Source organism: Oryctolagus cuniculus, chromosome 14 (assembly GCF_964237555.1).
Source record: "Oryctolagus cuniculus chromosome 14, mOryCun1.1, whole genome shotgun sequence".
In the NCBI taxonomy this organism is placed as follows: domain Eukaryota; kingdom Metazoa; phylum Chordata; class Mammalia; order Lagomorpha; family Leporidae; genus Oryctolagus; species Oryctolagus cuniculus.
Genome location: NC_091445.1, coordinates 76,327,604 through 76,346,535, shown reverse-complemented (window position 1 = coordinate 76,346,535; position 18,932 = coordinate 76,327,604). Strand labels below are relative to the sequence as shown.

At 43.5% G+C, this 18,932-nt stretch overlaps 1 protein-coding gene across 11 annotated transcripts in view; it reads left to right on the top strand.

Annotated features, from left to right (window-relative positions):
• The window catches only part of SLC38A9 (solute carrier family 38 member 9), a 102,056-nt gene that overhangs the window by 55,869 nt on the left and 27,255 nt on the right, over positions 1-18,932 (top strand). For 10 of the 11 annotated variants that reach the window (XR_001794123.3, XR_517790.4, XR_517789.4 and 7 more), the window contains 2 exons: positions 1,250-1,444; positions 6,707-6,814. Coding sequence is in view for 8 of the 11 variants with exons in the window: in XM_002714039.5 (XP_002714085.1) it covers positions 1,250-1,444; positions 6,707-6,814 (303 nt within the window). In the remaining 3 variants the exon portion in view is untranslated. The remainder of the gene's footprint in view (positions 1-1,249; positions 1,445-6,706; positions 6,815-18,932) is intronic. The other variant, XM_070056714.1, reaches the window with a different exon arrangement.

The following is an 18,932-nucleotide window of genomic DNA, read 5'->3' as shown; positions in this document are numbered from 1 at the left end:
TAATTTACTTATGTCCAGAGCATAGAAGAAAAAAGTACATGCTAAAATGCTGATTTAGAAAGGGGAAAGATTAAATGGTTAGCTTTGTGACATACAAAATAATGGATAGGGATAGGTGTTGAGTGCAGCAGGTTGAGCTGCCGCTGGGGACACCGCATCTCGTGTTAGAGTACCAGCTTGATTCCCAGCTACTCTTCTGATCCAGCTTCCTGCTAATGCGTCCTGGGAGACAGCAGATGATGGCTCAAGTGTTTGGGCCCCTGCCACCCCTGTGAGAGACCCAGATGGAGTTCTTGGCTTCAACCTGGCCCAGCCCAAGCAGTTGTGGGCACTTGGGGAATGAACCAGCAGACAGAAGATCTCTTTGTGTGAATGTGTGCCTGTCTGTCTGTCTCTCCTTCCCTCTCTATAGAGACACTATGCCTTTCAAGTAGATGAAAATATACACATATTTAAATAGGTAGAAAATGAAATTCAAAATAGGACTGACTATTCTTTCTCTTTGACGAGTGATAACAGGTAATAGTTGCTTACTATATTTTCCACCAGCTTTATAAATTCTTCACAAAGTTGTGATTACCAGCCAAACTCTTCTGAAATTAGAGATATGAGAATAATCTGTACTCTGATAACAGAAGAAATTGCCACTTGTTAAGAAAATTAAATTTTACTGATTTCCCAGTTCTCTGGATATCATCTAGACTCTTCAACTTCTATCAAGTGTGCTTAACTTCCAGAATTATTTTGGATTCCTAGGGTTCAAAATTGTGCATTTTGATCAGTGATTATGATTTGGTGGATACCATGGCAACTGTTTCAATGATGTCTTTCTGTTTATTCCAAATCAGTAGATTTTGTTGTTAAAAGAAACCTGCTTTTTTGCATTTGTATGGGTTATTAGTACAACACGGTTACTGTGAATGCTGTTTGTTATATTATTGTATAAATAAGATTACCATCTAGCCCAATACTTTCTCATTGGCAGTGGAACCAAAGGATAATTAGTAGGACTTTTTATAGTGTCTGGCAGAGGCTAAGGATATACCTCAAAATTTCCTAAGATGCTCTCACCTTTAGTTATGTATTTTCACGTGGAAGATTTGTAATATACCTGAATACACTTCTCATTCCAGAGAGGTGAAACTTAGTGCTCAAGGTAGTTGAGACGGGGAAAGCAGGCATCAGTATCTGGGGACAGTCATTTTTAGTTCTTTGTGGTTCTCACTGATCTCGTGCCTTCCTATTGCAGTGATTTGCCCAAGCGCCGGGAGTGGTGACCATCCTGACAACAGCTCTGTGATTTTCTATGTCAATGACACAGAAGTCCAGCAATTTGAAAAGTGGTGGAATAAGTCCAAGACAGTGCCCTTTTACCTTATAGGGCTCCTTTTGCCATTGCTCAATTTCAAATCTCCTTCATTTTTTTCAAAATTTAATATCCTAGGTAAGATGTGATACTCAGTTGTGGAGCAGAATACGGGGAGGGAGGGTTCTGTGGAAATACTGACTGACTTGGGAGAGAGTTACCTTCCAGGCCTGCTCATCTGTGTTCAATTTGTTCATTCATAGGTTACTCTGCTTTTTGTTATTTGTTTTTTATGGAATTTGGCACATAGAAAATTGTACATGACCATTTAACCTACCTGCCCCCTTCTGAGACATGATTTATTTAGTTTCCCATTCTGACATTACTGAACAACTTAGAGGAAATAGACTAAAATTTCAGGAGGAGAGGTCCAAATAAATATAATAGGAATTCTCAGTTTTAAGGGTTAGAAACATTAGAACATAAATAGGGAAGTTAGGGGATGTTTTTCCTATAGACTCTATTGAAGAGTATCACATATAATTGTCATCTGACTTTGAACCTGCGAGATCGTTGTCTAGCCTTTAGGTTTATTTTGCTTTTGCTTTCCTCCTCAGTGATTTTCTTTCTTACATCACTATTGCTTCTTTAAGGAGCAGACATTTTTCTATGAGCACTGTTTTCAGAAATCCCCAAGAAATGTTGGTTTTGGTTTTAATTTTTATTTATTTATTTATTTCACTTGAAAGGCAGAGAGATAGAGGGACACCTTCTGTCCTCTGGTTCGTCTCCAGATTGTATGCAACAGCTGCGACTGGGTCAGACCAAAGCCAGAAGTGAGTAACTCAGTCCAGGTCTCCCATGTGAGTGGCAGTCACTCAGCTACTTGAGCTATCTCCTGCCACCTCTAGAGTGCACCTTAGCAGGAAGCAGGAAACATGGTTGGGAGAGAGGCAGGACTCAACCCAGGCACTCTGATATATGGGAGGCAGGTGTCCCAAGTAGTATCTTAGCCATTGTGCCAAATGCCCACCGCTAAAGAAATGTTTTGACCTTATGTAAGTATCCCCCAGTGAAAACCCAAATCTCATTAACTAAAGAAGAGGCAGTGATATCATTCACGCAGAATTGATAATTCCAAATAGACCATAGAATTTCAGATCCTCCCAGTCAATTTGATCTCCTGGTAGGCAGTCTGCAGTAGAAAATAATTAAGTGACATCACATCAGGAAACCAGGAGATGGCTTTGGATTTCAAAAGACAAAAGGAAGAGATAAAGACAGTTCTCTGTGCCTCTTTGTCTCAGAGCAAGAGTCACTGTAAGCTGCCGTGGACACATACAGAAAATGAAGAGTTACAGTTACATAATCTTTGGCTTCTTGTGTTCATACTTTCTGAATCAGCTAATCTCCAAACCCACAGTAGAGCTTATATAGCTCATTTGTGGTTTCCTGATGTGCTTGCCAACTTTCCAGTGCAACAAATCTTTGAAAAGCATATAAACTTATATGCTCAATTGGGCAAAACAGTCATGAGACCTCCAAACAGGTTGATTACTGCCCAGCTCCTTAAGGATATTCTGCTTTTGCCCTTTTCCTAGGTACTTTCCTCTTCTTTTACAACTGTAACTTCTCTAGAGGAATTAGCATCCAGATACTTTCTTAAGCTTCCTAACTCCATGACAACTGGTCATAATTCATTAAAAGAAATAATCTTCCAACTTTCACACTGCTAAAAACTCTGAATGTTAGGGTCAGCATAGTGAGTTAAGCCATTGCCTACGATGCCAGCATCCCATAAAGGCTCTGGTTCAAGTCCTGGCTGCCCCAGTTCTTATCCAGCCCCTGCTCATGTGCCTGGGAAAGCAGCGGAGGATGGCCCAAGTGTTTGGAACCCTGCCACCCACCTGGGAGACCCTGATGGAATTCCTGGCTCCTGGCTTCAGCCTGGCCCAACTTTGGCTGTTGTGGTCATTTGAGAAATGAACCAGTAGATGGAAGATCTCTCTTCTACTCTCTCTCTTCTCTGTCTCTCCCTCTCTGTAATTCTGCCTTTCAAATAAATAACTCTTAAACTCTGTCCACTTCATCCTGTCTATAATACTTGTGAATCGAATCTGGAATCTGCATCTAGCAAGCAGTGCTATCCAATCAAACCCTAATATAGATGTCCCATCAGATAGTTCATGAGTTATTTGACTTACCACCTTTCTCAAATATATTTATGATCCACATTAACTACTTTTTTTGTAATACAGGTTTCTTTAAGAGTTACTAACTGGGGCCAGCACTGTGGCGTAGCTGGTAAAACCACCTCTTGGAGCACCAGCATCTGTGTGGGCACTGGTTTGAGACCTGGCTGCTCCACTTCAATCCAGCTCTCTCCTATGGCCTTGGAAAACAGAAGAGGATGGCCCAAGTGCTTGGGCCCCTGCACCTGCATGGGAGACCTGGAAGAAGCTCTTTGCTCCTGGCTTCAGATTGGCCCAGTTCCAGCCATTGTGGGCATTTGGGTAGTGAACCAGCAGATGGAAGATATATCTCTCTCTGTGTAATTCTTCCTTTTGAATAAAATAAATAAGTAATTTTTTAGAAAAAGTTTACTAACATTACTATTACAATGAACTATTCAATTTCTCAGTCTTTTTTTCCCTAACCTCACTTTTTTTTCTTAAATTTTTATTTATTTGAGAAGCAAAAATAGAGTAAGCTCCCGTTTGCTAGTTCACTCCCCAAATGTTCGCAACAGCTGCAGTTGTGCCAGGGCCAGAGCCAGCAACTGAAAACTTAATCTAGGTCTCCTCACAGTGAAAGGAATCATTTACTCCAGCCATCACTGTCGCCTCCCAGGAAGTATGAGTCAGGAGCTCGAACTGGGTATTGAACCCAGGCACTCCAGTGTGAGAAGCAGGTGTCTTAACTACTAGGCTAACCACCTGCCCCAACTTCTCAGTCTTTATGAAGTTTTTGTTGTAAACACTCTATTTATTTCAAAAGTGCTCATGTCAACCAATCAGACACAAATAAAACTTATATAACAAATGTTTCAAACCATTTTAATATTTTTCCATGGGATAACAATAGCATTAATATAGTAAATTGTTTTGCATTTTTATTAAGGTTAGCTCTCTACTTTAATAAAATTAAATAATTTTAATTAAAATTACTACTAGTAAATCCTGATTTTTAATACAGGTTTAATATCCCTTAATCAAAATACTTAAGACCAGAAGTGTTTTTAGATTCTTGAAATATTCACATAGACATAATTAAATATCTTTTTTAAAAGATTTTATTTATTTGCGAGGTAGAGTTACAGAGAGAGGAAGGTAGGGAGTTAAGGAGGAAAGGAGAGAGATGTCATCTATCTGCTGGTTCACTCCCCAAATGGCCACAAGGGCCAAAGCTGGGCCAATCCAAAGCCAGGAGCCAGGAGCTTCTTCTGGGTCTCACATGTTGGTGCAGGGACCCAAGTACTTGGACCATCTTGTACTGCTTTCCCAGGCCATAGCAGAGAGCTGGATCTGAAGAGGAGCAACTGGGACACAAACCAGCACCCATATGGGTTGCTGGCACTACAGACAGAGGCTTAGCCCATTATACCACAGTGCCGGTCCCAAAGTGAAATATTTTGAGGATAGAGTCCACGCCTAACACAAAGTTTGCTTATGTTTGGCACAGCAGTTAAGATACTACTTGGGATGCCCACATCCTGTATTAGAACGCCTGGAATTGTGTCCTGTTTCCACTTCTAATTCCTGCTTCCTGCTAAGGAGCACCCTGAGAGGCAGCAAATGATGGTTCAAGTACCTGGATCCCTGCCACCCATGTGTTACCTGGATTGGGTTCTAAGCTTCTAGCTTCAGCCTGACCCAGCCTTGGCTGTTATTTGGGGAGTGAACCAGCAGATGGACGAACTCTGTCTGTTGCTCTCCCTTTCAAATAAAAATAAATAAATTTTTAAAACCCTTAGGGCTGGCACTCTGCCATAGTGGGTAATGCTGCCGGAGTGGGTAATGCTGCCGACTGCAGTGCCGGCATCCCATATGGGCGCCAGTTCGAGTCCTGGCTGCTCCACATCCTATCCAGCTCTCTGCTATGGCCTGGGAGGGTGGTTGAAGATGGCCTAAGTCCTTGGGCCCCTGCACCCACATGGGAGACCCGGTAAAAGCTCCTGGCTTCATATAAATGCAGCTCCGGCTGTTACGACCAATTGGGGAGTGAACCAGCAGATGGAAGACCTCTCTTTCTCTCTGCCTCTCCTTCTCTCTCTATGTAACTCTGACTTTCAAGTAAAATAAATAAATCTTAAAAAAAAAGAAACCTTATAGCCTGAAGGTAATTTTATTTTTATATATTTATATTTTATATTTTTTAATATTGCCTACCTCGGCATTTTTATTTTGTAGACAGACACAGCAGGCTCCCAACTGTTGGTTCACTCCCCAAATGCTTGTAACAGCTGGGACTGTAACCCCTTTACTTTTCCTGCTATCTTTATCTTTCATTATAGTAACCTTTACAGTTTTGCCATGTTTGGAAAATAGGTTATTGGTAGTTGTTTGTCTCAAACATGGCTGGTTGGGTATGCTGCACTCTGACTTGGAGTCAGTCCTCCTTCATGCCCTTGTGCCCATGGTGCCAGCCATTGCCTCAGCTGGGGCTCCACTCTGGCTCCTCCTTTCCTCTCTCAGTGGCCCTGAGGTCCTGGCAGGGCTGGTGCTGAGTCAAGACAGGAGCCTCAGCAGTTAGTTGGGCCCCTAGAAGCAGCCCTTTTTTCTTGATGTTTCTTATCTCACCTTGACTATTGTGGCAGACTTTTCCAACCTAGGCCTAGCCTAGCACATGGTTTTTTGTTTCGTTTTCTGTAATTCACATCGCTTGCTTCTGTTTTTTTTTTTTTTTTTTTTTTAAAGCATTTATTTATTTATTTATTTATTTGAAAGGCAGACTTGGAAAGGGAGAAGGATCTTCCATCTGCTGGGTCATCCCCTAAGTGAACACAACAGCCAGGTCTGGGCCAGGCTGAAGCCAGGAGCCAGGAACTCTATCCATATCTATCTATCTATCCATATCCAGGAACTCTATCCATATCCAGGAGCTCCCGCACCTGGGCCATCCTCCACTGGCTTTTCAGATGCACTGGCAGGATTCTGGATCGAAAGCAGAGTAGCTGGAATTCAGGCCGTCACTCTGATAATGGGATGCTGGCACTGCAAGTGGCTTAACCCACTTGCCACAACACTGGCCCCTTGTTTCTATTCTGTAGATCCCAGATGGTTTTTATTGGTTATACTCAATGCAAGAAAGACTTTTCACACTGTACTGAAAAAGCGGGAACAAAGTTTGATATTAAAATAGTCTGTCAAATATAACGTTTCTGATTTTTCTTTCTCACAGGCACAGTATCTGTTCTCTATTTGATTTTCCTTGTCACTTTGAAGGCTATTCGCTTGGGATTTCACTTGGAATTTCATTGGTTTGTGTCAACAGACTATTTTGTACCAGGTGAGCTATTTTTGCAAAGTAAAAGATTGATAAATTACAATAATTGTGATCTTTAACTTACATTATGCATTATTCTGATAAAAGTAATGGTATTTTTTATGCTGACATTTTATTCATGGTATCAAGCTAAAAACAGCACTATAGTTAAGATTACTCCAGATTTCGTGCAGTTAGGGGTAACTAGGGCCCTTCGTCTTTTCTGCTTGGGAATTATAGTTCCTTTAAGGTGCAGTGCAGATTGAAAAATCAAGAACTCATTCTCCAGACTTTTCTGAGAAAATACCCCGGGAATTTCAGAGACCCAGAGCATGCCAGTGATGGATGTAGATAAATCTTGCTTCTTGAAATCATTGTTCCCTTTATAGGTTTTCCTCTTTTTTTAATATTACTCTTTTTCAGGCTAATTAAAATGGTGATTTTTAAGTGTTTCCCTTCCATCTCCTTTTTTTCTCATGGCTGTAACTTGGCCATTTCTTCAGTTTCACCTGAACTTAGAACATTTTGGATGTGATAAAACCACCATAAAGCAATGAATGAGTAGTTCACAGTGAGGGGGAGATTAGAAAAGAGAAGTTATTATTATACAAGTATCTTGGAAACAAAGAATGAGAAAATAATACATAGTTCTGTTGTCGGCTTAGAATGACTGCTTTCTTTCCGTTAGGTCAGGCAGTCTAAGATGCAGGTGTCCAGCATCTGGTGTTACTTCCTGAAGTCTCACTGGAGCTATCGACTACCCCTCTTGTTACAGCATGTCTAGATTTTCTTTTTTATTTTAAGATTTATTTTATTTATTTGAAAGACAGTTACAGAGAGAAGTACAGACAGAGAGAGAGAGGTCTTCCACCTGCTGGTTCACCTCTCAGATGGCCTCAATGGCTGGAGCTGCACTGATCCGAAGCCAGGAGCCAGGAGCTTCCTCCGGGTCTCCCACATGGGTGCCGGGGCCCAAGGACTTGAGCCATCTTCTACTGCTTTCCCAGGCCATAGCAGGGACCTGGATCAGAAGTGGAGCAGCCGGGACTAGAACTGGCGCCCATATGGGATGCCGGCGCTTCAGGCCAGGTCTTTAACCTGCTGTGCCACAGTGCCAGCCCCATAGATTTTCTAGGTGTTTGAAGTTGGTATTTGTGTCATTGGAAGTTGTGTATATTGTCATGACTACTTGTTCTCAGAACGTTTGACTACATTAACTTTAATCTTCCATTTTCATTAGACGCCTACAAAGACTCAAAAGTCAGTATAACTTCAGGATAAAGGATGTATTGAAGCCTAAAACGCAGTCTTCTTTCAAAGATTGCATTTAAAATTAGACACTGATGAAAATGGCAACTTTAGTTTTTCCACTGATAAAAATAGTCTAGGATATAATTTTCTAAAATTAGATCTATGGTGTTTTGTAGAGTCTGAGTGATAAAAGTTTCTACTGGAGTGGGCGTTGTGGCACAGCAGATTAAACCACCTCTTAGGACATTCACATCCTATATTAGAGTGCTCATTCAAGTCCAGGTCACTCCAGTTTCCATGCAGCTGCCCACCAGTGCATCTGGGAGAGCAGTGGTTGATGGCCCAAGTACATGGATCCCTTCCACCCACTTGGGAGACCCAGATGTGTGTTTCTCTCTCTCTCTCTCTCTTGTCACTCTGCTTTTCAAATAAATCTTTTTTAAAAAAGAGTTTTTTTTTTTTATTTGAAAGGCAAAGTTATAGAGAGGCAGAGAGAAAGAGAGAGAGAGGTGTCTTCTACCTACTGGTTCACTCCCCAGATGTTTTCCTGGGTGCATTAGCAGGGAGCTGGATCACAAGTGGAGCAGCCAAGACTCGAACTGGTGACCATATGGGATGCCAGCACCACCTACAATGCCGCAGCACAGGCCTCAAATTAAAAAAGAAAAAAAAAAGAAAAAAGTTTCTGCTGACAATAGGCCATTAGAGGAAGATGTAAGGGAAAGGATACATAATTATCTAGAAAACAGAAAATAAAATATCTTAATAGAAGGTAATTTATTTGACTTTACTTTTTTTTTTTTTTTTTTTTTTTTTTTTTTTGACATGCAGAGTGGACAGTGAGAGAGAGAGACAGAGAAAAAGGTTTTCCTTTGCCATTGGTTCACCCTCCCATGACTGCGGCGGCTGGCGCGCTGCAGCCGGCGCACCGCGCTGATCCGATGGCAGGAGCCAGGTGCTTCTCCTGGTCTCCCATGGGGTGCAGGGCCCAAGCACTTGGGCCATCCTCCACTGCACTCCCTGGTCACAGCAGAGAGCTGGCCTGGAAGAGGGGCAACCGGGACAGAATCCAGCGCCCCGACCAGGAATAGAACCCGGTGTGCTGGCGCCACAAGGCGGAGGATTAGCCTAGTGAGCTGCAGCGCCAGCTTACTTTACCTTATTTCTAAATGATGTGAGACAGAATCATGAGGCTTACAAGAAATTATGTTAGTATTTATTGTCCTGAAATCAACTACTCTATTATAATGAAAGAATTTCTCAAGAATGAAAACATGTAGTACGTCTTTTTCAGCAAAGGTTAATTAAGAACTGGACCTATGGAGGGTGTGAATCTCTAGTGTCCTGATGAGGATTCACATAAACTTTTAGTTCTGATTGAATCTTTGCTTGTTTGTAAAAATTTATTTTTCAGTGCCATAGATCTCACTTCCCTTTCTCCAGGTAATTGGAAGAATAATGAGAAAAATTCTACTTGTACATGTCATTCCAACTTTTCTTGCCAACACAAAGATTTTACTTTTTCATTTATCCCTTCTTCCTCCTAAATCATTCATCAATTAATTTTTACTCTACTGAACTGACCAATATGCAAACTTATCCTCCAGTCTAAATGGTGAAAATTCTTGTGACCCTATACGCTCCTCTAGTTACTGCCTCCCTTTAAAAATGTGTGGAAGGAGTTGTGTATGTTTACTATCTCCGAATTTTTCCATTTTGCCTTGAATTCACTTGCCAGGCTTTTGTCCCAGTCACTCCACTATAGCAGCCTTGGGTGCATTTGGTTGTTCCTTCCATCTTAAAAACACTTTACTTGACTTCTAAAACCCCATTCTCGCTCTGTTTTTTTTTTTTTTTTAAGATTTTATTTTTATTTATTTGAAAGAGTTACATAGAGAGATAGAGACAGAGAGAGAGGTCTTCCATCCGCTGGTTCACCTCTCAGATGGCCGCAAAGGCCAGAGCTGCACTGATCCGAAGTCAGGAGCCAGGAGCCTCCTCCGGGTTTCCCACATGGGTGCAGGGGCCCAAGGACTTGGGCCATCCTCCACTGCTTTCCCAGGCCATAGCAGAAAGCTGGAACAGAAGAGGAGCAGCCGGGACTAGAACCGGCGGCACCCATATGAGATGCCAGCGCTTCAGGTCAGGGCTTCAACCCACTGCGCCACAGTGCAGCCACCTCTTGCCCCCCATTTTAAAGAAACCCCATTCTCTCTTGAGTCTTCTATGTGACTGGCTGCTCCTTCTCAAATTTCTGTTTTCTAAATTAGAGGAAATTGTCCAGGGTTTAGTACTCAAACCTCTTTTCCCTCTATCCCTATTCCATAAGCTGTGTATTATCTATATGGTGACTAGTTGTCATTTTCTATGTATTCCAGCTTATCCACTGACATCCATGTTCACATACACCTGCTCCTTCTACATCTCCACTTGGATGTCTGTGAGGTGCTCAAACTTAAATTGACAAAAAGTAAATACTTGTTTCCTTCCTTGTTCATTTCCATCCACCAATCTGCTTACCCTTCCCTTCCCTTTTCCCAAGCGTCTCATCTTAGAAAGTGGTATTTGCAATTTTCCATTGCTTGAGCCAAAAACAGTCATCCTTGTTCATTCACTTTCTTCACCCCCTGCATTCAAACCGGCTACAAAACATGTCTGTTACTTAAGAGAATTTGCTCCTTACCGTTTACGCCGAAAGACCTGTGTCAAGCTACCAGTCTCTCACCTGGATTATTATACTAGCCTCCTAACCAGCCTTGCCACTCTGTCTCTTCCAGGGTAATCTGTTCTCTGAGCAGATCATTGATGCTTTTAAAACAAAACCCATAAAAGCCTCTGATAGTTTCCCATCTTCTTCAGAATAAAGGCAAGTCTTTTATCATAGTACACAGGCCCTGTAGGATTTGGCCCCTGATATTCTCGCTGAGTTCGTCCCCTCCTGCTTTCTCTCTTATTTAATCCACTCCAGCAACACTGCCTTCCTTGCTGTTACATGAATATGCCAAGCGCACTCCTGACCTTGGAATCTCTGTGTACATGAAATGCCCTTCTAGGCCGGCGCCGCGGCTCAATAGGCTAATCCTCCGCCTAGCGGCGCCGGCACACTGGGTTCTAGTCCCGGTCGGGGCGCCGGATTCTGTCCCGGTTGCCCCCCTTCCAGGTCAGCTCTCTGCCATGGCCCAGGAGTGCAGTGGAGGATGGCCCAAGTGCTTGGGCACTGCACCCCATGGGAGACCAGGAAAAGCACCTGGCTCCTGCCTTCGGATCAGCGCGGTGCACCGTGCCAGCCGCGGCGGCCATTGGAGGGTGAACCAACAGCAAAAGGAAGACCTTTCTTTCTGTCTCTCTCTCTCACTGTCCACTCTGCCTGTAAAAAAAAAAAAAGAAAGAAAGAAAGAAATGCCCTTCTGTTTTCCCGGATGTCTAGATAGTATTGTCACTGAGGTCTTCCCTTGACCGTCAGCCCATTCCTGCCCCTCCTTTTGTGCCTTATTTTTCCTTAGAGTTTGTATCACTACCATATCTTATAGACTGATAGCCCTGGTTGCCTGAATACGTTAAATTCCTGATTCTGATGATGAGTTGAAATGCTGAAGGCCACCAAATTATTCTAATCTACTTGGTCCCTGAGTTCCAGAATTTTTGGATTTATCCAAAAAAATGTTTCCAAATCTTTTTTGGTTCTTGAATTTAGATTGATAGTTCAGATGATAAGGAATACCTATGTATTTTTTAACTTATCTGTCTCCTTTATTTTTTTGAAAAAGATTATTTATTTGAGAGTCAGAGTTATAGACAGAGAAGGGGAGAGACAGAGAGAGAGGTCTTCCATCCTGGTTTACTCCCCAATTGGCCACAACAGCCGGAGCTGGGCCAATCCAAAGCCAGGAGCCAGGAGCCAGGAGCTTCTTCCTGGTCTCCCACATGGCTGCAGGGGCCCAAGCACAAGGGCCATCTTCTGCTTTCCTAGACCATCAACAGGGAGCTGGATTGCCAGTGGAGCAGCTAGGACTTGAAACTGCATCCACAACGGATGCCGGTGTCAGAGGTGGTGGCTTAACCCATTATGCTACAACACCAGCCCCACACTTCTATATTCCTGTTGTATCCCCAAGACCTGTAATACTTTCTGACACAAAGTAAGTGCTTTGTAAATAATTGTTGAATAAATACTTGTGTTTGTCTTTCTCCTTCCTAAATCTGATTGAAACAACAATAAAGAAATAAATATGAAAACCAAACACAAAGAGCCCACAGAAAAGACGAGATAGCAATAGACTTTGAGAAGCTGGAAAGCTGTTACCTGACAAGAAAGCAGAGAACTGAAACATCAGTACCTGTAGAGCTCTGCACCAGCACAAATGGGACTGATTAGCCTGTTCCGTCCTTGACAGCTTCCGTGTGTGGAGGCATTTGGGTAACTGAAAGCAATGGTGAAGGGAAGGACTTGAAATGAGAAATTGCTTGAAAGTTTATATCAGTAATAATTAAATTTTTTGGAGATTTATTTATTTATTTGAGAGGTAGAGTTACAGGCAGAGAGAGGGTGAGACAGGGAGAAAGGTCTCCTATCCATTGGTTCACTCCCCAAATGGCCGCAACCTCCAGAGCTGTGCCAATCCAAAGCCAGGAGCCAGTAACTTCCTCCAGGTCTCCCACATGGGTGCAAGGACCCAAGGACCTGGGCCATTTTCCACTGCTTTCCCAGGCCACAGCAGAGAGCCAAATCAGAAGTGGAGCAGCCAGGACTCGAATCAGCACCCATTTGGGGTACCAGCATTGCACGCAGTTCCCCATACGCCACAGCGCCAGCCCCAGGAATAATTGAATTTAACACCTCCCCTCCGATGCCCTGGCATACCAGGTAAAGTAGCCGCCTGCAATCCCGGCATCCCATATGGGTGCCAATTCAAGTCCCAGCTACTCCACTTCTGGTCCAGTTCTCTGCTATGGCCTGAGAAAGCAGTGGCAGATGGCACTAGTCTTTGGGCCCCTGCAACTACGTGAGAGACAGGGAGGAAGCTCCTGGCTCCTGGCTTCAGATTGGCCCAGCTCTGGCAGTTGCAGCCATCTGTGGAGTGAACCAGCAAATGGAAGATCTCTCTTTGCCCCTGCCTCTGTAATTCTGTCTTTCATATAAATAAAAATATGAAAGAAACTGAATCAGAAAAGCTAAAAGCTTGTATACAACTGGCATACCACAGGGTAGGAGTAAGGAGCTGGTCTGAAAGCAAGGATTAAGTGAAAAAAGATGGATTGTTGCGATCCCACTGCTTCCTTTCACCCCTTCCCCCCAAAGTCTTCTGCACCCCCTTTATGCTGGTAATGGATTCTCTTCTGAAGAAACTGACAAGCCCATGAGGAAAGACCTAGTGTCTCTGATACTTGAATTCTGACAAAGAAATGATCAGACGCTTTGCTTGTATCAGACTATTTAGATGTCTACTAAGTATACTTTTTTTAGTGCTTCACTTTTAAATATAAACAAATAAGAATCACTAGATAATTGAATAAAATTTCTTAAAATGAAACAGGAAATAAGAAGAAAAGAATTGCGAGGGAGAAAGAGAATACAAGGGAAACTTCAGAAAAGTTCTATCTTTGTGTCCACTCAGGAATAAAAAAAAAAGCTACGATCTCAAAGTGATAAAAGATGGTGGCATATCCATCAAGCAGTATTTGGATGCCAAAGAGGAAGGAACGGAGGGAGTTTTAGCCTTAAAAGTAAAAAAAAAAAAAATAGTAGGAACTTAAGTTTCAACAAAAGTTTGGAGGATAAAACTAACCTCCCAAAAAGTCAAATAGAAAGCTGGATAGGTAGATGGATGTGAAGAAGGGAAGGAAAGGAGACAAGAAGGAAAAATGAAAGAGAAAATTAGAGTACTAATCCAGTGGCCCAATCCCCAACTTAAAGTATTTCCATAGAGAGAAAATGAAGGAGCAGAAATTATCTTAGTTCCCTTAAAATTTAATAAATTTCCCCAGAACTAAAGAACACACCTGTCTAGATTTAAAGGTCCCAGAGTACCTGTGGCTTTGAGTAAGACCCACACCAAAGCTTATCATCATAAAATCTCAAGGACTGATGCTGAGGCGTAGCAGGTAAAACCACCGCCTGCAGTGTCAGCATCTCATAAGGGTGCCAGTCTGAGTCCCGGCTGCTCACCTCCCATCCAGCTCTCTGCTATGGCCTGGGAAAGCAGTAGAAGATGGCCCAAGTCCTTGGGCCCCTGCACCCACGTGGGAGATCTGGAAGAAGCTCCTGGCTTTGGATCAGCGCTGCTCTGGTTGTTATAGCCATCCTGGGGAGTGAACCAGCAGATGGAAGACCTCTTCTGTGTGTCTGTGTGTGTGTGTGTGTGTGTGTCTGTCTGTCTGTCTCTTTGCCTCTGCCTCTCTCTAACTCTGCCTTTCAAATAAATAATAAATCTTTTTTTTTATTTTTTTTTTTGACAGAGTGGACAGTGAGAGAGAGAGACAGAGAGAAAGGTCTTCCTTTGCCATTGGTTCACCCTCCAATGGCCGCCGTGGCCGCCGCGCTGCTGCCGGCGCACCGCGCTGATCTGATGGCAGGAGCCAGGTACTTCTCCTGGTCTCCCATGGGGTGCAGGGCCCAAGCACTTGGGCCATCCTCCACTGCACTCCCTGGCCACAGCAGAGAGCTGGCCTGGAAGAGGGGCAACCGGGACAGAATCCGGTGCCCTGACCAGGACTAGAACCTGGTGTGCCAGCGTCGCAAGGTGGAGGATTAGCCTAGTGAGCCGTGGCGCCGGCCAAATAATAAATCTTTAAAAAAAATAAAATAAAAATTCAAAATGGGAACTAAACAGATGACCCTAAAAGCTTCCAGAACAACAAAGCACAGGTCTATTGGAAAGAATCTGGAGTCAGGGCCAGTGCTGTGGTGTAGCAGATTAAAGCCTTGGCCTGAAGCACCAGCATCCCATATGGGATCTAGTCCTGCCTGCTCCATTCCGATCCAGCTCTGCTATGGCCTGGGAAAGCAGTGGAGGATGGCCCAAGTTCTTGAACCCCTGCACCCACATGGGAGACCTGGAAGTAGCTCCTGGCTCCTGGCTTCAGATCAGCTCAGCTCCGGCCATTGCAACCAATTGGGGAGTGAACCAGTGGATCTCTGCCTCTCTCTGTAACTCTGTATTTCAAATAAATAAAATACATTTTTAAAAAAGAGAATAGAATCTGGAGTCAGAATAACATTAAATTCTTCAACAATAATCTGGAAAGCTTTCCAATGTCATGTAAGTTCTCAGAGGAAATTATTGTATGCCTGTTCTCATTCAGTTAGAATTCAGTGTAGATATTTTCAGAAAGTAAGGCCTTATCAAATGTTACCTTCTATGTACCCTTTCTCAGGCAAAACCTGAATATACTCCACCAAAGAAAGAAACAGTAAGTCAGGAAGTTCCAGAGAGAGGGTGAAGTGAGTAGGGGACAGCTGTGCCACAGGCCTGCCTAGCAGGTAGACAGATGGCCCCAAGAGGAATTTTTCCCAGAAAAAAAAATAAAATGCAAAAGATCACCTAATGTGTTGTTCAGAGAGAGATTTTTACAGTTCTTTCAGAAACTTTGAGGAGAATATGTGTTAGCTAGAAAATCAGGGAGCCAAAAAACAGCAATCAGTTATCTCTAGAAAAGTAGGTCAACAAAAATATTTTTATATAAGAAAGGAAATAGTTTGTGGTTTAACTATGAATAATACATGATAATCATAAAAGTAAAAATACTGAATCAGAGTTACTAAGGATGATTATATTAGAGGGATGGGAGAAGGGAAAGTTTATGTATGATAGGAGTGATAAAAAAGTACTAAAGCCTTCTGGTAGGAAATCAGTAAATTGTGTCAAAAAATTTGAAATAAAGGAAAAAGGATATAAACATTGCTTTCTTTAAAACTACATTATAAGCTTAAAATATATTCAATAGAAGAATTTAGATGACTTGCCTCTGGGAAGTCTGAAGCAAACAAAATCTGGTTTTTGTTTTAAACTTTGTAATAGTATTTAATATTTTTTGAAAAGATTTATTTATTTTTCTTGAAAGATTACAGAGAGAGATCTACCATCTGCTGGTTCACTTCCCAGATGGCCGCAATGGCTAGCACTGGGCCAGGTTGAAGTCAGGAGCTTCATCTAGGTCTACCGCTTGGATGCAGGTGCCCAAACACTTGGGCCATCTTCTACTGCTTTTCCCAGGCCATTTGCAGGGAGCTGGATTGGAAGTGGAGCAGCCGTGACTCAAATTGGTGCCCATATGGGATGCTGGCAATGCAGGCAGTAACAAGACCTGCTGTGCCATAACACCAGCCCCCAACTATTTAGCTTTTAGCAATCAGTACACATTTAAGACCACACCATTAGATGTGGCACCCATATGGGATTCAGGTGCTACAGGCGGAAGCTTATCCCACTATGCCACAGTGACAGACCCTTGCTATTTTTATTTTTAGTTTTTTAGTTTTTTTAAATTTATTTGAGAGGTAAGGTTACAGACAGAGTAGAGGGAGAGAGATTAGAGAAAGGGCTCCCATCCATTGGTTTCCCAAATGACCACAACAGCTGGAGCTGAGCTGATCAGGAGCCAGGAGCTTCATCTGGGTCTCCCACATGGGTGCAGGGTTCCAAGCACTTGTACCATCTTCTGCTGCTTTCCCAGGCACACTAGCAAGGAGCTGGATGTGAAATGGAGCAGCCAGGATTCAGTCAGCTTCTATATGGGATGCTGGCACCACAGGCAGTGCCAGCCCTAGCACTCTTCAGTTTTAAAAAATTGTTTATAAAAAAATTATTTATTTGATAGGCAAAGAAAGAGAGATGGCTCCTATCTGCTGATGCTGATGTACTCTTTAAATGCCTGCAATGGCTTGGGTGGGCCAAGGCCAAACCAGGAGATGGGAACTCAATCCATGTCTCATACAGGTGGTGGGCACCCAACTACTTTGAGGCATCACTGCTGCCTTCCAGTGTGTACATTGGTATGAGGCTAGGGAGCAGTGTTGATCCCAGGAACTCCAATGTGTGATGCAGATGTCATAACCACTAAGCCAAACACCTCCCCCATACTCTTCATATCTTACACAGGTCTTTTGGTGAACATGTGACTGCTTTCTCTTGAGCATAAACAAAGCAGTGGGCTTACTGGCTCAAAGGGTATGCATATGTTCTGCTTTAGGAGATATTGACCAGTTTCCAAAATGGTTGTGCCATTTTGCCTTCCACTAGCAGTGTATGAGAGTTCTAGTTAGTTGCTCCATCTCTTCACCAACACTTGCGTTTTTGTTTCATTTTTTGTCTTTTTCACGTCAGCTCTCAGGTGGTATTATATCATGGTTTTAATTTACATTTTTTCCCTGTTGCCTAATGAAGTTAGCACCTTTTCATACGTTCATTGGCCATTTGGATTTCCTCTTTTAAGTCCTTTTTTTTTTTTTTTTTTTTTTTTTTTTACAGGCAGAGTGGACAGTGAGAGAGAGAGACAGAGAGAAAGGTCTTCCTTTGCCATTGGTTCACCCTCCAATGGCTGCTGCGGCCGGCGCATCGTGCTGATCTGATGGCAGGAGCCAGGTACTTATCCTGGTCTCCCATGGGGTGCAGGGCCCAAGCACTTGGGCCATCCTCCACTGCAATCCCTGGCCACAGCAGATAGCTGGCCTGGAAGAGGGGCATCCAGGACAGAATCCGGCGCCCCAACCAGGACTAGAACCCGGTGTGCCAGCGCCACAAGGTGGAGGATTAGCCTAGTGAGCTGCGGTGCCGGCCTTTAAGTCCATTTTTCTATTTAATTGGTTATTTTTTATTGATTTATAGAAGTTCTTTTTACATTCTTAGTATGAGCCTTTAGTCAGATTTATGTTTGCAGTTATCTTCTTCCCACAGGCTTGCTTGCTTGCTTGCTTTCTTCTTTATTTGAAAATCAGTGTTACAGAGAGAAGAGAGGGAGAGACAGAAAGAGAGAACTTCCAGCTGCTGGTTCACTCCTAGATGGCTGTGACAGCCGGTGCTGAATGAGGTGGAAGCTAGGACCAGGAGCCTCATCCTGGTCTCCCACATGAGTGGCAGGGGCCTGAGCACTTGAGCCATCTTCTGCTGCTTTTCCCAGACCATCAGCAGGGCGCTGGATCAGAAATGGAGCAGCCATGACATGAACCAGCACAAATATAGGATGCTGGCATTTCAGACCACAGGCTTACCTGCTATGCCATAACACTGGTCCCATCCTTTCTTGATTGGCCTCTTCAGAGGTATCAAATAAACAGTTTGAAAATGATCAGAAGTTGGGGCCAGAGCTGTGGTGCAGTGGGTTAACGCCCTGGCCTGAAGCACCTGCATCCCATATGGGCACTGGTTTGAGACCCAGCTGCTCCACCTCTGATCCAGCTCTCTGCTGTGGCCTGGGAAAGCAGTAGATGATGACCTGAGTCCTTGGGCCCCTGCACTCATGTGGGAGACCAGGAAGAAGAATCGGCGCAGCTCTGACCATTGCGGCCAATTGGAGAGTGAGCCAGCAGATGGAAGACCTCTTTCTCTCTCTCTCTCTCTCTCTCTCTCTCTGCCACTCCTGTGTGTAACTATGACTTTCAAATAAATAAATAAATCTTTATAAACAAGAAAATGATCAGAAGTTTAGAGCTTCTTTAAAACAACATCGTAGCCAGTGCCACTGCTCACTTGGCTAATCCTCCGCCTGCGGCACCGACACCCCGGGTTCTAGTCCCGGTTGGGGCGCCAGTCCTGTCCCGGTTGCTCCTCCTCCAGTCCAGCTCTCTGCTGTGGCCCGGGAGGGCAGTGGAGGATGGCCCAAGTCCTTGGGCCCTGCACCCGCATGGGAGACCAAGAGGAAGCGCCTGGCTCCTGGCATTGGATCGGTACAGCAC